General features: G+C 44.4%; 2 protein-coding genes across 3 annotated transcripts in view; one reads left to right on the top strand and one right to left on the bottom strand.

Annotated features, from left to right (window-relative positions):
• Nucleotides 1–2,731: 2,731 nt before the first annotated feature.
• Nucleotides 2,732–15,219, top strand: LOC130401654 (protein Wnt-2b-like). 2 transcript variants are annotated; one of them, XM_056605565.1, is made up of 5 exons: nucleotides 2,732–3,498; nucleotides 5,882–6,102; nucleotides 7,892–8,169; nucleotides 9,876–10,140; nucleotides 11,772–15,218. In XM_056605565.1, exons 1-5 carry the CDS (start codon nucleotides 3,332–3,334, stop codon nucleotides 11,993–11,995), a joined length of 1,155 nt encoding a protein of 384 aa, XP_056461540.1. In that variant the 5' UTR covers nucleotides 2,732–3,331; the 3' UTR covers nucleotides 11,996–15,218. The 2 variants fall into 2 exon arrangements, with proteins under 2 accessions (XP_056461540.1, XP_056461541.1); XM_056605566.1 differs by lacking the exon at nucleotides 2,732–3,498 and adding an exon at nucleotides 3,509–4,083 and having other exon boundaries at nucleotides 11,772–15,219.
• st7l (suppression of tumorigenicity 7 like) overlaps nucleotides 13,770–20,066 on the bottom strand; it is a 22,278-nt gene continuing 15,981 nt past the window's right edge. The window contains exons 13-15 of the mRNA XM_056605567.1: nucleotides 18,947–19,039; nucleotides 18,549–18,688; nucleotides 13,770–16,788 (exon numbers count right to left, since the gene is read on the bottom strand). Of these exons, the coding sequence (XP_056461542.1) occupies nucleotides 16,693–16,788; nucleotides 18,549–18,688; nucleotides 18,947–19,039 (329 nt within the window). The 3' untranslated portion in view covers nucleotides 13,770–16,692. The remainder of the gene's footprint in view (nucleotides 16,789–18,548; nucleotides 18,689–18,946; nucleotides 19,040–20,066) is intronic.

The raw sequence follows: 20,066 nt of genomic DNA, 5'->3' as shown, positions 1-20,066 counted from the left end.
GAAATTAACATGGTAACAATTAACATGGTGTAAATTAAAATGGCAATTAACCTAAAATACTATTGTCACCCTCTCAAACCAACATCTGCTTTTCTTTATGATGAATAGAAAAGTTATTAAAAACAAAGTAACACACCAGATAGCTCACTAGACTCTTTGGGTGATCCAGTCTAACGTGCTTCACATATTACTTGGCGGTTGTCTTCTTGTGTCCTAATCTTACTGTACTGTCTCTCTCTCTCCCACCGACAAACATACATGCATACGCCTCATTGCACACGCAAATGTACACACACACAATGACATCATAAACTTCTTAACCCCTGCCTCCCCTTCTCCATTTCCAAACTTAGCCTTGACCATAAGATGGTCCCTGAATAGGACACTGGATGTTTAGTACAGAGTTCCATAAATATCACAGCTGGAGCTTCCTTGTGCCAGAGAGAGAGAGAGCGAGAGCGAGAGCGAGAGAGAGAGAGAGAGAGAGAGAGAGAGAGAGAGAGAGAGAGAGAGAGAGAGAGAGAGAGAGAGAGAGAGAGAGAGAGAGAGAGAGAGAGAGAGAGAGAGAGAGAGATGACTGCTGTTAACACTGCCATCACCTGCTGTCTCACAAGCAATTTGTTATAGAGTTGTCACCGTAGTATCCATTGCTTGTCCCGTGGTAAACAAAGACAGGGTCAAATGTAATGAGGATCTGAGGGGCTCCATATCCAAAGATGACATAACTAAAGGACAAGCAGACCTGCTCTCTGAAACATTAGCAACCTGCCCAGCCAAGATAGCCTGGCAGGTAAAATGCTGGCACTATGATAAGAAGTACACCTCATACAGGGCATAAAGAGTACCAATTTGTTACCCAAAACAGTCTTATAGATGTAAGATATAGGTAACCACGCACACACACACTTTTTTGGGCAGATCAATTTTACTTGACCATTATTTAGGTGTGCGTGACTAATGATATGGATTTGTACTTTAAAATCAAATTTCATTTTCATTTTCACTGTTTTGGTGGGAAAAGGAGTTGGTTTCTTCTCACAAGTGAAGCACAAAGGGTTGTGTGTGTGTGTGTGTGTGTGTGTGTGTGTGTGTGTGTGTGTGTGTGTGTGTGTGTGTGTGTGTGTGTGTGTGTGTGTGTGTGTGTGTGTGTGTGTTAGACACTGTTTAGCTATCCAGGTTAGTGCTAGAACTCTCCGTCAGACAGGAAACTTGTTTCCACATGAGCAGAGGACGGCCAAAAGGCCTGTGTCTGGCAGAAAACGAACTGAGAAGAATCAGAGTCCATCAACAAATGTATGTTTCCATGGATGTTCTTTCTCAATGAGCAGTGAAAACATGAACTATTATGGACTCTTCATAGATGAAGCAATCCTTAGCGATCCTCATCCTCAGACTTACAGTGAATTTACATAAGAAACATAACAGCATCTAACATTGAACAACATAGCTCATACCTAGCTCAATGAGGCATAATGCAGTTCGACCAAAACTATGGCTTTGATGTTCTGATCAATATATACACCTTGGTTTAATGCTGAAACACAACAAATAAATACTAAAAGGGCCCATATGCTATCACCAGGTGTGAGTGTTATTAGGCTTTTTACAAGCTTTTTCGAAATCTGCCCTGTGCCTTGGTGACATCACAAGTGGTAGCGTGCACTTAGATGTATGATGATAGATACGCCTACCAGTTGCTGGTTGTCCACTCATAGCTGGTAGACTGATCTATCTATCACACATCTAGGGGGATACTCCAACATGTGATGTCACCAATTCACAGGGCAGGGCAACAAGGGACTAATAGCAATCGTTAATCACCCAGACACCTTGTAGTCAAATAGCGGGCCCTTTAAAGTCATCAGATGTCTCAGATGAAGGTTTTAGACGTTCATAAACCCACGTTGAAATTCAAAGGATACAATTGAAGGATAGGTCCAAACATAAACCCAAAAACATATTTAATTAAAGGAAAGGTCCAAACTTCTAAAAAAAACACAACATAACCACCTGCGGCTTCCAATTGCTCCCCATTCCCAACACAATCCCATTAGACATGACCTGAAACAAAGAACATTGCTATTTAACACCAGACCAAACATAAAGTGTCTGACGTTACACAGGTCTACACTGTGGACATTAGGGATCGAAACCAGAATTTTTCAGATAAGAGTTGGAACACCCAAAGTCCCGAGTCCATCCTCACTATCATTAAAACATCATCACAGTGTCATCATTTGTTAACAGGAATATTTTGGATTATTTGATTTACTACAAAGTCTCCATAGCATGGCTTTACTCTTGACTCATCTTAAATACTTTTAATCTGACTCAAACAGAGACCTCAGGGCCACACTTCCATGAAGCCTTAAACCAATAAGGGAGTTTATCATACGAAAGTCTGACATTTGTGTTCATTAGCTTAATTTAGTCAATTGGTTACAAAGACAATTAAACTGTGTTGCATTTCCCTCAGTTATACATGAAGTTATACTGCTAGACATCTGGGTTATAGCAAATGGTTATAGAATTATCAAATTGTCAATTGATATGCTAAATGTAGCATGGTAAAATAAATCGATGTGTATGTGTGTGTGTGTGTGTGTGTGTGTGTGTGTGTGTGTGTGTGTGTGTGTGTGTGTGTGTGTGTGTGTGTGTGTGAACGTGCATGTCGTGTGTGCGTGTTCGTGCGCGCGCCTTAACTTTCTGTCTCCAATGAACTCCATGCTAAAGCGACAAGGACAGCGGACAAGTGGATGTTCCACAGAAGTCAAGACAGATAGCTTATTTCTAGCGCTATGCCCTCATAACATAACAAGACCTACTTTCTATCTGTCTAAATATATACACAAGCAGCGTCTATAAGTCAGCGTGGCACTATTTGTAATTGCCTGACACGGGGGGCACGGACAGCTCACGCGCTCCAGCGCCGCACGCGTCCGGCGCATCTTCATTCTCGAAGTGGAAAGGTGCGCGGCTGTGCACCGCATCTCTGGATACCGACGCGCCTCGCAACCGGCCACAGTTACCTGACAGCTAATATTTTGGTTTACCCACCTTTATTTTGGCGTTTATTTCAACGACTGATGTGTTATTGTTTTATTTTTTCTAAATAATATTAACTTATTCAACTGAACATCGAAGACATGGAAAAAGTCGTCGGACGCCTAGCTTAAGTTTGTGGATAAACGTTAAATGGAGAATACCCTACGCTCAAACTTAAGACCAAACTTCCTTTTGTTTTTATCTTTTATCTTCAATGGACAGCAGAGAAACACCAGACACGCATCATGGCTGACACACGCCGTTGCCAATAAATAGGGGGAGAAAAATGTTGTGTCTGGGAAATGCTCACAGAAATGGAACAATGGGGATCAGGAGTGGAACACGCAGCGGGACAATTATCCGGCACCGGCAGTCCAAACGCACGTCCAGGATATGCTTCACATTTACTTTACTCCTGCTTATGTTTACACCGAGGGTGGATTCATCGTGGTGGTGAGTGTGATTTAGATTGTGTTTGTGGATGCTGAGATTGTTTTAAGTTAAATCATCGCAACATTCTTGTTCATTATTCTATCGTCCAAATGGGCTCAAAAAGCGAATGAAAACGTTTTGTTGTGTTAAGACGTTTGGGCTAAAGTCATGCGATGAAAAGTTTGGTAAACATTGAATTTAATGCGTTTGTATATTTTAAAGCATGATCATTACAATAGGGAGCATTCCATTGATAGGATTTCCCATTCTGAATGTTTGTTTGCGAGAAGACGAAACCAATTCACATTTAGCCTACCCTACCTACATCATGACAAGTCAATTGTTTCGGTTTGTTCGACACTGCCTAAAAAAATCATCCGAAAATTACAAGAAATGGCAATTTATCTGTCAAAGGATTTAATAGGTAAGCAATCTATACTGCCATTTTTTGAATATATGAACGCCCAATTGCAGGCATTTTCAGGCCTATAAGGATGAAGATAAATGGCAAGAGGGAACATTCCTCTATCATCCATCTTGTTTGGAGTAATTGGCAGGTGCAGGCACCGATGCATGAATGAGTGTTCCTTGATGATTTCTCTCGAGGTATTTGGGGATCCGACGAGCACACCAGTACACCCAACACACCAGAGCAGACACACACACACACACACACACACACACACACACACACACACACACACACACACACGCACACACAGGCACGCACACACACACACACACACACACACACACACACACACACACACACACACACACACACACACACACACACACACACACACACACACACACACACACACACACACACACACACACACACACACACACACATAGAATCTGCTTTATAAATCCTATTTGCCTTTAAGGTCTTCTCCTTCATCTTCTTCAGTAATAATTTATTTCATAATAACTACTTCATAACTACTATTAATAGTTTAAATGTAATAGTCTAAGCCATATATAGCACATTGTTTGGTATTCTCCAGTCCATTCCTATGCTATTTAAGGACAAATGTGATAATGAATCCACATGGACTCATTTACTGATCCAATGACTACTCATTTGCAGCAATTGCAACATTTTGATGAGCAGCACAGGACCATCACCCCCCCCCCCCCCCCCCACCCACACAAACAAAAGTCCACTCTTTTGTCTCTATCTCATGTTTTATCACTTGCATGTGACTGTGACTGTGTGTCTGTGTGTGTGTGTGTGTGTGTGTGTGTGTGTGTGTGTGTGTGTGTGTGTGTGTATCTTCGTGTGTGTGTGTGTGTGTTTGTGTGTGAGCGCGCGTGTGTTCTACCAGCCAGCACAGGAGTCTTTTGGCACAGCCTCTGTGTACAACACACAATAAACACTGGCCGTTCCTCTGCTCTGCTTTACTGCTCACTGGACTCAGTGGTGTCAGCGTAAGAATGGGGTGGTGGTGGTGGGGGGGGGCGGGGGGGCACTGGCACAGCCATAACAGGAGTGGAAATAGCTGTGTCTGCGGTGTGTGTGTGTGTGTGTGTGTGCGTGTGTTTGTGTGTGTGTGGGTGCTGCTCTCTCGGTGGCCATGGACGACATGGCGGTGGCGGCTGTGATTAGGGGCCCGTGATGATATCAGGATAGAGGGTGCAGGTGTGTGACAGGGGGGGTGAGTGAGTAAGTGAGCGTGAACGGAATAAAGAGATGTACCGGGGAAGGTGGGTTACCACGGGTTTGCACTTTAGATAAAGCTAGCCTCTCTTCCCCTCACTTGGCCCTCTTCACCGTTATCAATTGGAATGTTTTTGTAAGTATTTAGTGATTTAGATAATGCCTTGATTCTCAGCGAGGGATTCCTTTGTAGATACATGTCATTCAGGAGCAGGTAGAGTTCCATTAGGTCATAGTGCTCAAGGGTGTCTTCATGCAGACATGGGCATGGGGGTTTCGAACCGAGAACCATTGGGCCCGGAGACAAACACCCAAACCATGATGCTACTGTAACAATATCAATCTCATCAAGTTGGAATAGAAGTGGCAAGGGATCTATCTTTATGCATCCAATAGATCCTATGGCATGACACGCCTTTTCCTGAAACAGATCCAAAAAATCCACCCCTCCATCGATTTCAACCTATGGGCGTCACCAGGAAACCCAGGGACAATGACGTCTGTCCCTTGTACAAACGTCCAGCCCTGTCAAAACGTACACCCTGCGGCCCGTTGTTAGTTTATCAAGCGATGTGTGTGTGTGTGGGTGTGTGTGTGTGTGTGTGTGTGTGTGTGTGTGTGTGTGTGTGTGTGTGTGTGTGTGTGTGTGTGTGTGTGTGTGTGTGTGTGTGTGTGTGTGTGTGTGTGTGTGTGTGTGTGTGTGTGTGTGACGGGATGCTAACGGTCTGCCTCGCGGTGCAGGTACATCGGAGCACTGGGCGCCAGGGTGATCTGCGACAACATTCCAGGCCTGGTCAACAAGCAGCGCCAGCTGTGCCAGCGTCACCCGGACCTGATGCAGTCCATTGGCGATGGGGCCAAGGAGTGGATCCGGGAGTGCCAGCACCAGTTCAGACAGCACCGCTGGAACTGCAGCACCCTGGAGCGAGACCACACCGTGTTCGGCCGCGTCATGCTGCGAAGTGAGTCCATGTGTTGTGCATGCTTGCCATCGCTTGTTTGTGTCAGTGAGTGAGTGAGTGAGTGAGTGAGTGAGTGAGTGAGTGAGTGAGTGAGGGAGGGAGGGAGGGAGTGAGTGAGTGAGTGAGTGAGTGAGTGAGTGAGTGAGTGAGTGAGTGAGTGAGTGAGGGAGTGAGTGAGGGAGGGAGTGAGGGAGGGAGTGAGTGAGTGAGTGAGGGAGTGAGTGAGTGAGCGACGGAGTGAGCGAGCGAGTGAGTGAGTGTGTCTGGGGCGTTGTCATCAGTTTTTAATTAGAAGCTGTTTATTAACCTCCTCAGTATTCTCCTGAAGGAGTTGGAAGAACCCTTAAAGAGTGTGTCTGCATGATAGGCCTGCATGCCATGAAATACTTATTCAAAGAGTAAACTGCTTTTGCAATGCTTTGTATGCATACCTTCCAACATGCTCTGGCCCAAGCGCATGTGGGACTGCTGGCTTCAGCCTTCTCCACAGAGGGACTCCAGAGTGTGAGGTGATTAACCTCAGAAACCTCAGAGTTCACGTAGGGAACAAAAGGGGAGTGGCATCGATTTCTCGAAAACCCTCAAGTCAAGCCAAGTCAATTATGCTTTGTATAGCCCTTCATCACAGTTACAGTCTTAAAGGGCATCACAGGCAATATGTTTACGACACCCCCTCACCGTAGCTCCCTAAAGGGAAAGTAAACCTCGTGAAATGATCAAGGAAGAAAGCTTGAGAAGGAATGAAGAGCGAGGATGCCTCCTCCCGGGGAGGGTTAGCGGGGTGCAATGGGCACCATCATTGCAAGAGAGTGAAGACCATCTCTCATCAGCACGCCAGGGCGGCCACACAGGGAGGGCAAGCTATCGACAAACCCCATGCCCTGCTCTAAGCTATACAAACCCTCTGTGGCCCCGGAGCGACGGCTGGGGACCACGAGGTGACAGCGGAGGAAAGCGCTGTGGTTTCACCTTCCCCGGGAACAAGAAGGGCAGATTGGGAAAGTGGACGTTCTCCGAAAACAAGTAGCAGATCGAGAGATCCACACGGATGATGTATAAACAGTAATAGGAGATGTAAATATTTGGGTAGATGTTTCTGGCAGCCAGACAAAGCCTCACTCCCTGACATATCGCCCATGTTCTGCTCCATTGCGTGAGCAGGACTGAGGAGCAGCGAGGTTGGGTGGGAAAGCCAGACCAAATAACCCCCCCCCCCCCCCCCACCATCCCCCCCGTCTCCTCCTGCTCTCTCTCGCCCCCTCCTCCACCCGGCATCACCCTATTACCCCCTTCCAAAAGAGAAAGAAAAGAGCTCCCCTCAAAAGAAAAACACAGCAGTGTGTCTGAGAAGCGGCCGTCTCTGGGGGTCAGGACGAGGTGGAAGTGAGCAGAGCACAACGGAGAGCTTTCCAAATTGACTCCACGTTACTTCAGTCGGTCCATCGGTCATACGCAGACTGTTTTTCATGCTGCCACTGCCAGAAGGATTCCACTGCTTTAAATAGCAGCATTCTATCGGCCAGACAGATTATTATCAAATACATTTATATGGTGCCTATCTTGAAATTCAACAATTGCGTTGCATGCATGGAGAATTTAAGTGTCATAAACGTCTGTGACTTTAAATATCCTTTTTGTTGTTTCACACAAAAAGTCTGGGTGCAATATCTAAAAGCGCCAGATGAGGAACGAGCATCTGCTATCACCCTTCATCAAAAATAACTTATAACACCTTTCGCTGTTTAGACTTCACGCAAGTTTTTTCTTTCCCTGTTCTGCGTCCATGCAGGCAGCCGGGAGGCAGCGTTTGTGTACGCAATCTCTTCGGCCGGCGTGGTGTACGCCATCACCAAGGCCTGCAGCCAGGGTGAGCTGAAGATCTGCGGCTGTGATGGCCAGAAGCGCGGCAGAGCCAGCGACGAGAAGGGAGACTTCGACTGGGGCGGCTGCAGCGATAACATCAACTACGGCATCAAGTTCGCCAAGGACTTTGTGGATGCCCGGGAGAGGATGGTGAAGGACGCGCGGGCACTCATGAACCTGCACAACAACCGCTGTGGTCGCATGGTGAGATGGGGATCCTTGCAGTCTGGACATGCTTTAATTGTTGGGCAACTGCTTCCCAGCATTGTTTTAATCCTATCGTCTGTGCTATCGATGTAAGCATTGATTGTGCTGCGCTGAATAAGTCTGCCACCAAATCATTCGATTCCACATGGAGACATTGGTTTGAAGAGGAACAAAAAGTATTCTTTCAGCATACAGTACAGGCATTGAGAGGTGGGGGGGGGGGGGGGGGGGGTTAAAACTTTAATCTCAAAATTCCATATCTCTCACCTACATTTTCATGGTCGCCTTTTGAGGTAGTGTTTTCAGTATTTGGATAGAAATTGAAGTTTCTATTACATGGAACTTGCTGATTGTATGTACAGCAAGGTTACTCTCCGGTTTGGCAAACAGGATTTCCACGGGCTTGGCTTCCATGCTATGGACCCATTGATGTGTTTTTGTATTAGTGTTTAGTGGGTGGAGGGTGTTTTCGTTACAGTTTAATGCGAGGTAGTGGCCATGAGAGGTTGTGAGGCGGGTCATCTTCCACGTTCACTTGGATTGGTTACACCCTTGTTCACATGCTTTCTGTCTGGTGCCTGATGTTTTGATGGCAATGGATACTCGATAATCACTGCAAGATGAAAGCAAGCATCACACCAATGGAACACAGTTGGTAACGAGTCGGGGCTAATTCGTTGCACATGCTTCTGCGGTGCGCCAGATCGTATCCGCCGTCTCCTTCGTTTAATAACTTATTGATTAGTGCAGAGCCCGGATATTCTTATATTTTTTCATTAGGTAAGTAGTCAAATCTCAATGCAGGATTTGAATGCATCTTTTTTGTTTTCCGAATTTCCCCCAAAAAACATAAGATTTGCAACTCAGGTAGAAGGGTAGGTTACAAATCGTCCCCAGGATTTGATTTCCCATGTTGGCGTTCCCACTAGTCAGTTGTGGCCGTAAAAATAAGAGGTTGTGGCATGCTTCTCAAAGGTTTAACAAGGGTTTTAACAATGAAAAAATGTAGCAGCTATTTCTGGGTTTAAACAAGACAAAAATATCCCAAAAAAGCTCTGCATACTAATTGCCATGTATGCCATGGTTTTTGCTGTAATGGCCCTCCGTCCCCCTCAATAACTCCTGTGTGCTTTTTCTTCGGTTGAATAGCACTAGTCCTGCCGTGCAATTTCATAAAAACTTTGCACAATGTTCAAACCACCTGTTTGCTTTGGGATGATTGGAAGTAGGCCTAATCTCCTACTATAGAACCCGTGTGTCATCGGAAAACTTCAGGCATCATTGAAGCTCAGCCGTTACCAAATTGGACAAGGACGGATGAGTGGATCCAAAGCCGCTGATATCCACCTAACGTGATATCTAGTTGCTTTTTGCGTTATTAGAGTAACACATTTTTCAGTGTGAATTTATGATCCTAAAACAGTGGTCTCAACCAGCTCTGATTCAGGCAGGGAAAGACAACCAATATGAAATTGGAATTTCTAAAAAGAACATACGCATATTCAAATTTTGCCCTGGAAAACCTTTATCTGGAACCATTATCCCAAGGTTGAACGGATATAAACTAGCCAGCCCTATTATCGACCCAGCAGTGCACGTGGGCTTACCCTTTTGCACGCTAAGGGAAGATCCCTCCAGACAGCATGCCACAGGGGGAAGCATCATTGGTTTAACCCCTGTGTCCCTTTTGACCTTTGCTCCAGGCGGTGAAGCGCTTCATGAAGCTGGAGTGTAAGTGTCACGGGGTGAGCGGCTCCTGCGCCGTGAGGACCTGCTGGCTGGCCCTGTCCGACTTCAGGCGCACCGGGGACTACCTGCGCAAGAAGTACAACACGGCCATCGAGGTGACCATGAACCAGGACGGGACGGGCTTCACCGTGGCCGACCAGGACTTCAAGGGAAGCACCAAGAACGAGTTGGTGTACGTGGAGAACTCCCCCGACTACTGCCTCACCGATCGCTCAGCAGGTGGGGGTTGGCGTTTTCTTTGCAGACTTTTATGAGTGTGTGTGTTTGAGTGAAATTTGACCTATGCCGAAGTGGTTTTAAGCCACGCGTGAACTGCGTTAAACCGCGGTGAACCAAAAATGACGTAGTCACAGCTCACATGCGGTTCATGTGGTGATTTGACACGCGTTGCACACCTCTGAAAACGTGACGCTCCGGGCTTTATGTACACTTTCTCGAGTGCAGCTTTACAGCTCCCCAGGGTCACCTGTTATTTTTCGAACAAACTTTCTTCAGCACTAACTTCCACTCCAGCCTGCAACTCTAATAACGTCACAAACATTACTAGCCGTCCTCTAACATACTCCAGTTGTTATATTTCACCGATTTTCCCAGGCAAACATCTGCAATAATAAACTGAATCTTCATTAAAAAGAAGTATGTGAAATATGAGGTTTCTCACCAGACATGAGAAGAGACGACATGAATTGCTGCAGCCCTGTGTCAGTTTCACAAAATCTATGATAACCACAGACGTGTTTGCTGAAGGTTGCATTCCTCCACGGCTTAAAGTTCAATTAGCTGACCTCTTTCATTTTCTCTCTATGTGTTTGTTTTCCCTTGGAAGACTTTGTCTCAGCGTCTCTTCCCACTCCTTTAGGAGAACACCGAGGAGGTTAATATACAGCTTCTAATTAATAACCGAGGACACCGCCCCGACAAGGATAAAACATATTGTGATCTAGGGCTTCTTTGCTTTTCAGCTAGATGAGCAGATTGTCTGTGCGGAAAGCGATGAAGTGAAAGAGACACTTGAAAGATAGCTTGGGCTCTCCCCATCCCCGCCCTCCCTGTCCAAACCCTAACCCTACAGAGGTGACCTTAAAATGGACGGATGACCCTGCTAGCCGGTAATCTCCATTGTATTGGAATTCACACCCTAAGGATACATGCAGGCTTATTTCTGAAACCCTTCCTTTGGTAACGTTTGAGCTCTCCCCTCTTAACACCCGAGGGGGAATATCTGGCTTCACAAGCTTTGCTTCTCATCAAGGATCGCCTTGTTATTAGACAGGACATGTTATCTTAGGCTTGATCTTCAGCGTGCTTAATTAACACGCACTGCTCTAAATTTGGGGCGGGCCTGATTACTTTGTTTGATGTCCTTAATGACTTTAAGTGCAGTCAGTCTCTCACCTTTTCTCGGCGTCAACGTTGAGACAGGAGGTGACGAGAAAGTGAGTTTAGGGTAACTATTTTGAGGGATTAAAGGTTAAACACTTTGTCATGCAGTTGGATGAGCGTTTGTAAGTATACACATCTGGTTGATGGGTTAGAAAGAAGTCATAATACTCCAAATGAACACTAATAAGAATCACATAATGGCCAAAGCTCATCCCTGTGATTACTAAACATCCCAAAAAGGAACATCAACTTTAAATTTGAACACAAACATGCAAACACACCACAAGCAATAAATACACAATTTAACTTTGAAACACCAAAACTAAAATACCTGCACAGAGGATGGAAGGTCTTTTCTTTTGTACTTTTTGCATTTTGCAGAATGAAACGAATGGCCTGAGCAGTCAGTCCTTCATCTGTTGGAGGAGGGGCTAAAGACTCCCATTTTTTCCCCCCCTTTACAACAGGTTCTTTGGGCACAGCTGGTCGCGAGTGTGACAAGTCATCCAGAGGCCCAGACAGCTGTGAGGTCATGTGTTGCGGCCGCGGGTATGACACCATGCGTGTCCAACGCGTCACCAAATGCGAGTGCAAGTTTAAGTGGTGCTGCGCCGTGGAGTGCCAGGACTGTGAGGACACGGTGGACGTACACACATGCAAGCCTCACAAGAGACCCGATTGGTTGGATTGAACCCGAGGTTGGCCGAGATGGACCAATCCTTCAGTTAAACTATCCACCTGTGGATGGTTGCCAATATAAAATCGATGACTGCGAGTTTCTTCCTAAATGATCCACCCTCTTCACTTCATTCAATGCCTCTGATATTTAAACATTGAGAATTACTTTCTGAAGAAAAGACCTTTAAGAACATAAATGCTTTGTTTCATTGAACACAAACCTGAGAAGGACCCGGTCGATTAATGCGTGCTCCTTACGTGTTCTTCTGTAACTATATTGTCCTTTCTAAAGATTGAACATTATTTACATTGCTGTATCCTAACCTCGTCTGAGGTGAGCATTTTTGGTGAGGTACTTTTTTCAGTGTTATACTATTGTGATGTAGCTTATTATGCTTTACTGAGTTAATTTGATCACTTTTAAAGTTTGGAGAGAAGATACACTATTTGGGACCTACTACTAGCAAAATGCTTGATTCAGGAGTAAGCAAACTGTGACTAAACTTACACACCGAGACCACAGACATATGGTGTCTGTAGCTAAAATACAGCCACATACCTTGTTGAAACAAACATTTCTATATTGTGACCCAAATATAACATGACTTAATGAACTTTTGTTTATAATAACAATATGTGCAGTTCCAATGTCCAGTATCAGTCCCTGTTGTTGATGTACATTCTCCCAAATGTATGCTTCTTAATGTCTTTTATTTAACGTCATACATTGATCATACTAAAGCTGCTATGGGATGTCCCGGTGTCCTCATGTCATGATAAGATTAATACATCTGCAATATTCTGCAAGAGAGTGTTCTTTATGTAATGCAGACCACCTGCAGCCATGGCTAGCCCCTGAAGGTCAAAGTACTTCCTGTGACCAAGCCAAGACCCAGCACATTTGAGGAATAGACAACACAATTGTTTTAACTGAGCCTCATTCAGGCAGACAGATACATGTGGTTAAATGCAAGTCAATATTCTCCAAGGGCTTTCCATATGTAACGAAAGGAAAGGTGAAACAAAACGACATAAATTAACGTACAAAATGTGATAGTGTGTAATTTAGTATAAGTCAACATATGGGGCATTGTTTTTGAACTCAAATATCCCAGAATTCAAAATGTTCTTCCATTCAGGAACAGAATTAGGAAGTGAAACAAAATAAGAATTCCTGATCAGGCAAGGTTTACATATAGGTTTGCATTTGTATAATCAGACTGCTTGGGCTCAAATCGTGAGAGCCAAGTTAAGGTCTGTTGTGGTTTGATAGAGCAGTGTAAAAAATGGAGGGTCTCAGAGTGGTTAATACCCAGGGTGTTACTGACACCACCAACAGAGACCTACATTAGAGGCTCCAAGCTAAGCCATGTTTATCTGCCCCAGACAGACATAATATATAATACATGGCCACATAGACATAATAGGGTATGTTCTTTTTTTTCTTTTTCGGTGAGTGGAAGACATGCAAGGTTATGCAAGCCCATTTTGGTCCAGCGTGAGATAATCCTACACTATTTTTTAATTCAGCAGCGGATTTTTAGAAAAAAAAACCTGACTACACCAAGAAATCCTTCCAAAGTTAAATGATGGTGTTATTTTCTGTATACCACTACAGTCGCTGTATTCATCTCATTTATTTCACGCAGGGCATGTTTTACATAAAATGATTAGCTAACCCCAGCTACTTCATGTGGATTAGTTACGCCTAGCTGCTCTCTCCCGGAGGCATGCGCTTTGTCCGCAGCGATGTTTGATCCAGTGGAAGTGTGTAAAAATAACAGGAGTGGCATGGTTGGCATTCTATTCCATCATAGTGATATCAAACAGGCATCTCAATGTGACAACATTTCTGAGCTAAAATAGGTCCGCGGGGAGCAGAACAGACACCGCGGACCAAAGGGATGTTTAACATGCAAGTGCATGAGAAGAGGGATGGAGAAGATGCCTGTGGATACAAGTGTCGTGTTGAAAAAGGTCCAAAACACCCTACACCATTTCCCACATTTTTCTCTTCCGTCCAGCTGGTCTGATGCGGGGCCACCGCCGCACAAACCTTAATGTGTGATTATTATCTATTGCACATAGCATGATGAGAAATTGGATATGTGTATTTTTAGCACATTTTAATTATCTCAGTTTATTCCAAGTACTGGACAAAAAATTGAAAATCTCTGGCAAACATTGTAGTTTTACTGCTTTATTTGGCCCTAAAGTCAGTTATATCGGCCCTAAACGCCAAGCCTATCAAGACTTTAAGGATGATGTGGAATTGGTCTTGAGCGTAGCATGTGCATGCGTTTCCTGGCCAAATGATCTCATATATATAATTTCCCGATTTATTTTGTTAATATGCTGCGAGAGAACCAAGTATGTATCTGCGAAGAGAAAAGGAAACGCATTTACAAACTGCTGCCTGTAAAATAACACATCAACAACCTTTGAGAGTGGTTTTGGCTTAAAAGGTTGTTCATTTGCAATGTACAATATACACACACTAGTGCATGTTCAATCAAGAGCATACAACTCCATTGTTAAGACAGTAAACAAATGAATGCGTCACTATAATAGGAGTGAAATCTGTCGTAGGCTAGTGCTCAGGTCCGGTGATTGCAGGAAGACCAAGTAGGGAAGGGGGCAAGGCAATGATGAGACCGAAAGCATCACTTGTAGAGGCTAATTTTCTAAAAAGCCATAACCAACAGAGATCCTGGGAGACAATCGTCACACATATCTCCTGTCATCTCTGGGCTTACGGTAAAAGAACATCATTTCAGCGGTGGTGTTTCCAAGCTATTTGTCATGCCGCCCACCTAGACTAGCAGCTATCGTAGATCTCCATTAGCCTCACTGCAGGGCACTTTAACAGCATACTGACTGTTTGAGGGAAACTCTAGCCTTCGCAGTTTCAGAACACTACAATATAAGCTTTAGAATAACCTCTTTAAAGAAAGGGAAAGCGCACACTTTGACATACTTAACAAACAAAACCCAAACCAAATCACTTCACACCTCCACAAAAACAACAATCACTTCCATTACATTCAAGGACCAATTTATTGTGCGTTTTTCATCACATGGTAGCTATAATAGATCATTGTTCTCCATCGTTCCCCTGTCCTCAGCATGCTGTGCTACTTCTTCCACAGAAACACAAGAATAAACATTACACATTCACATATTGTTGGCCAGAGAATGGAGCAAAAAAAAAACCCTCTTGAGGATTTAGGGCTTCGATTTGGACAGTCAAAAAAACAACCCTTCTTTGCACCTTTGAGTATAAAATAAATATACATAATAAATAATGCATGAGTCCATTGCTGTCCGATGGGTGGTGCAGCTCCACTGAAAAGAGACCACCAAATAAACAAAAAGAAACACAGCCAATACATTGTATTACTAATGCAATCAATGTTTAGTACTGTCATCAGTGGAAGAACATTAAAACACACTAGAAATGCCCTTGCAGTTATTGCTCCTACATGACGCGCCTTTTGCGCACTTTGTGTTGCACTTCTAGAAGCACTACTGCTGTTATTTTGTGTGTCTTATATTGTGATGCTTCAGCACCGGCGACGTTGTCTGGTTATCCCCCCCCCCCCTCCCGCCTCGAACCCCCCACCCCTGGTTCGTATAATACTGCAGTGTCATGCCTTAGCAACAACTGTTGGAACCACCGAGGTGTTGTATATATTGCAGGCACTCAAAGGCAGTAAATCACAGCTCTGTTATTAGGAAGTCTAACAAACGTTCCAGTCAATCCCAGTTGTGGAGATTTAGGGCAGACACGGCATTCACAATGAGCCCTGCGGCAGTCAATCCCATTAGAACCAATATTGGTAACCTATCGGTTCTGTCCGATTGACGTCCTAGCTGCTGAGGAGGAGAGTATGGCGGCATAGAGCCGCAGATGTGACTGCCGTATTCTGGGTCTTTCCGTGACGGGATATCCAGCGTGGTATCCGTTAGTGTGTTAAAGGCCCTTATTTCATTGTCTCCAATATGTTAAAAGACAACCAAGTCTGTGCGTCTGAACCAGAAATGGAGTTAAAACACTTTGAAGTGTCAGTTTAACACCAGAAGTTAGCTTTTTAAAGATGAGTCATCTCACGAAACAAACTGTAAACTGTGACACGAGAGCATCTTAAAAGAAATAAAATTAAAAAAAAAGGAACGTAATGGAAAAGAAAACAAGCATAAAAGTCAGACGTTGTGAAACACGATGATGGTTTTGAATGTTAACAAAGCGTCAAATGAAGAATCGGAAATATTTGCAAACAGTTTGGAGTTGATAGATGTTTCTTAATACTAGTTCATGTTTTGATGAACATCTCCTACATTGTTAGCCCAAACCTATGAACGAAAACAAAAACGAAAAGAAAACAGAAAAAAAAGAAAATCGTACAATCTGAAATCCCTTTTCTTTTCCTGAAAATGATCCTTATTTAAAGTTGTTCAACTGTTGGGGAGGACTAAATGCTCCCCATGTTAACAGTCCTCGGGGCTGTGTTGACACAACCTCTGCCAACGTAATCAGTAACAACGCGACAAGTGGACAGCACTGCTGAAGACAGGAGAGCAAACATTTTTTTTCAAGCCTCGGAGTGCTGATGGTCGCTCATCTATGTGTGTGTGTCTATGTCTCTGTGTATGGGTTTATGTCTGCGTGTGTGTTTGTCTGTGTGTGTGCTCTTAACAGCATTTTGGGGGTCAAATTCGAGTCAGTTGATGCCAAAAACTGGACGGCATGAAGCTTTCCATCTTGTCTGCGAAGAACCCCAGGGGAGCGAAAAGGGTGCTGAAGAACTGCGGAGAGAAAAACACAGTGGTCAGGGAATCTCAGGCTCTGAAAAAACACCATCTACCCTAGGGGGGTCAGCGGTCATTCCAATGCATTTTCCTAGACTTTCATTCTTTTAAATTTCCCCAAGTGTTGTTGACGTAGAGTCAGTAAATGAGGTGGTGGAGCACACAGAGTGGATGCCGAGACCCCCCCCCCCCCCACCCTCCCTTAGGGGCCTCGTGCTCTCCTGCAAAACAACTCTGAGTTGGCCAGCTATCATAGTACTTGTGAACACACACACACACACACACACACACACACACACACACACACACACACACACACACACACACACACACACACACACACACACACACACACACACACACACACACACACACACACAAATATTTCCTTTCAGTGTAAACAGGGTATTAATGCAACCATGAGAAAGAACATTTCAGGAAACCGAAATGACGCTGACTGTCTTGATGGATAAAACCTGTGGCTGGAGATGGTTAATAACTAAATGATTGGTTAGGGTTAGATCAAGTTATAATAGAAAGGATTTACAAAGAGGTGTCACATGCACCTGCATCCACGGCGTGCAGCTGCATTCAAGCTTTCCAATTCCACATTCAACTCTAATCCAGGCTTGCAAACACACACACACCCTCGTATACGACTGGATCTGGGGACCTCAGAACCCATCATCTTAACCCGATAAACAAACGACCACAATGAGGACAAACTCCACGTCTTCGAGAGGTAAATAAAGCAGGCAGAGGGCTCCTAGAGCAGCCACGCCTGCCTGCCTGCCTGCCTGTTCCACTGCTTTCCCTCAGAAAGTGGAGAGCGCCTCCCCGCTAACCCCCCCCCCCCCCCTCCTCCCTGGACAGCGTTGGCCCGCTCTCTCCCTCTCTCTGAGCATTACACAAACCAGGCTCGCTCGGCCCACTGTAAAAACCCTATTTACGCACGGCCTTTCCCATAACAGAATAGGATGAACACTCAGCTCGTGTGCGTTTCGCTGTGGCTACGAGACAGAGTAAAGGAAGAGCCTAATAAACAGGAGAGGTCATAAACAAAGAATTAGTCAAAGGGTCAGTCAAAAATGTGGCTGCATGGGCTGTATTTCTTTTTTATAAACAGTAAAAAAAAAAAAAAAGAAACAAATCTGTGTTTAGCAATATTGATAAGGCTGTTAATGCATTGTGGTAACCCATGGTTGAGTTGGACTGCATCTTTTTTTCAGAGGGAAACTGACTTCACAGGCCTACGACTCCCATGAGCCTCTTGGGTCATTGACAGTGATAAAAGACAGAAGTTAACACAAGGGTTAAAGTGTTTAGGTTTCACTAGATTAATAACCGTCATGCAAAACAATGATAGCCTTTAGCCCATAAAAAGATAATCTTAAGAGTAACAACAGTGCTGACCTTCCAGGGTAAATAGAAGTATTATTAAACTTAAGCAGGACATTTTACAAAAAAAAACCAAAGAGCAGCAGATAGAAACAGCAATGTGTGAAAATAAATGAAATGATATTCAATGGCGCCCAAGAGTCAACGGGGCTATGAATAGCGACTATGAAAAGAAAAACAAAGCTACTGGTGCCATGTGAGCTATATGTCATCAGCCATCAACAACACGCTTGCATCTGGGGACCAGATGGGCCACTGACGTCCTGCCATCCTGTTCACATTAGAGTACAAGAAGAAGACCAGGAACACAACCTCCATCAAAGGAGAGGAGACTCGGGAACAGCAGCCACTTTACTTACCGCTTTGGCGAAGACGCCCATGAGCTCGGGGAACTGGTGTGTGAGCATGGCCAGCATGGCAGTGAAGGAGCAGAGGCCTGCTGTGAACAGGATGAAGAAGGGAAGCTCTTTCTTTGGATACACGGAGACCTCGTGGAACGCTGGAGGAGAGAGGGCGTCACGTCAACAACGTAGAATGTCAAAGCTATTGTAAAACGAAACCGAATGAGAAGAACAGCAGCATAGTGAACTCTGTCTCAGGAGGAACGGAGACGTTCTGCAACCTCCACACATGGCAATTCTACTGGGAACTGTGTTGGCGACAGAGGGGGTCGAAATAGGGTCTAGTTTGTGCAGGAGTTCCTTGGTGACGAACACCTGAACGTGTGATTTGACAGCGGGTAAGAGGTGGTACTCACATGGTAGCAGTTCTCTATCTGCCGTCTCCGTGCATCCTGGGTAGGGATAAAACAAGTGACCCTTCTCCAGGGGGTAGGGAATTATCCGGAAGGCTGGAGAGAGAAGAGGGTACAAAGCTTTAAAATTTAGCAAAGCAAGGACTGTGAACTAGGGGAGCAGCGAAAGGGTTATTTTAGGCCTACACCAGATTTTCCTTTGACGATCCAATACAAATTTCACAGTTAAATATATGCTTTATATATATATTTTAAACTGGGAGACCCAATAAGATACTTTATAATGGAAGACAATCAAGATAATTCTATAATGATAGCAATTGCGGATAAATGCTGCGGTTCTTGTGTCTTGTGATTTTGGGTCAATCAATGAAGTTGGAAGGGGCAATGCGGCCATTTTTGACTCCAGCCCATGCAACGGTTCATCAACGCAAGCATATACTTTTCATTCATTATTGATTTGGATTTATTTGAGGCGTTGGAAACATTGTTGATTGCATGAATGGGACGAATGAAATCGAGCCAAATCTAAGATAGCAAGTATGCAAAGGAAGCGTATACAGTTTCACGTAGATTAACATAGCCCGCCCATGCCAGAACTGTGAAATTAAAACGGACTGTGTTAGCGCAACACACAGACTCTTGGTGAAATCCGTGCCCATGAAAGGAGCGCTGTCAACAAGCTCAGCCCTGGGGTCCAGCTTCACGGACAGACAGCGCGGTTATAAAGTCTAGGTTTTAAGAAAGCCTTGTTTTGCTTCACATTGTTGGAACTACCGGTATGTGGACATGCGAGTACTGGGGCAGCAATCAGCTACGCAACACTTTGGTTATGCCGTTTAGAGACATATTTATGTTGGACAATGCTCCCGCTCATCTTCAATTAAAGCCCCAGAGTAGCCAGTTGGTCTGAAATGGAGCAGAAGGAATTAGCTGGGAGCAGACTGGTCCTGTGAGGTAAATTATAGATACTTCAATAGTAACTAGAAAATACATTTCCTGCAAAAAAATGTGGTGAGTGCTGTATTGCAAAGTGAGGTTTAAAATATTTTTTAATAAAGCCACATAGATTAAAGGCACCCAGTGCAACTTTCGAGGCTTAAAAATAAACATTCAATTTCTA

This window comes from Gadus chalcogrammus, chromosome 13 (genome assembly GCF_026213295.1).
Source record: "Gadus chalcogrammus isolate NIFS_2021 chromosome 13, NIFS_Gcha_1.0, whole genome shotgun sequence".
Taxonomy (NCBI): domain Eukaryota; kingdom Metazoa; phylum Chordata; class Actinopteri; order Gadiformes; family Gadidae; genus Gadus; species Gadus chalcogrammus.
Note: the sequence above shows the minus strand (reverse complement) of the source record. Positions and strands in the feature narration are given on the sequence as shown.

Coding starts and splice junctions, on each gene's coding strand:
- LOC130401654 (XM_056605565.1), top strand. CDS start 3,332: ATGTTGTGTCTGGGAAATGCTCACAGAAATGGAACAATGGGGATCAGG. Junction 3,499..5,881: donor AGGGTGGATTCATCGTGGTG/GTGAGTGTGATT, acceptor CTCGCGGTGCAG/GTACATCGGAGCACTGGGCG. Junction 6,103..7,891: donor CGGCCGCGTCATGCTGCGAA/GTGAGTCCATGT, acceptor GCGTCCATGCAG/GCAGCCGGGAGGCAGCGTTT.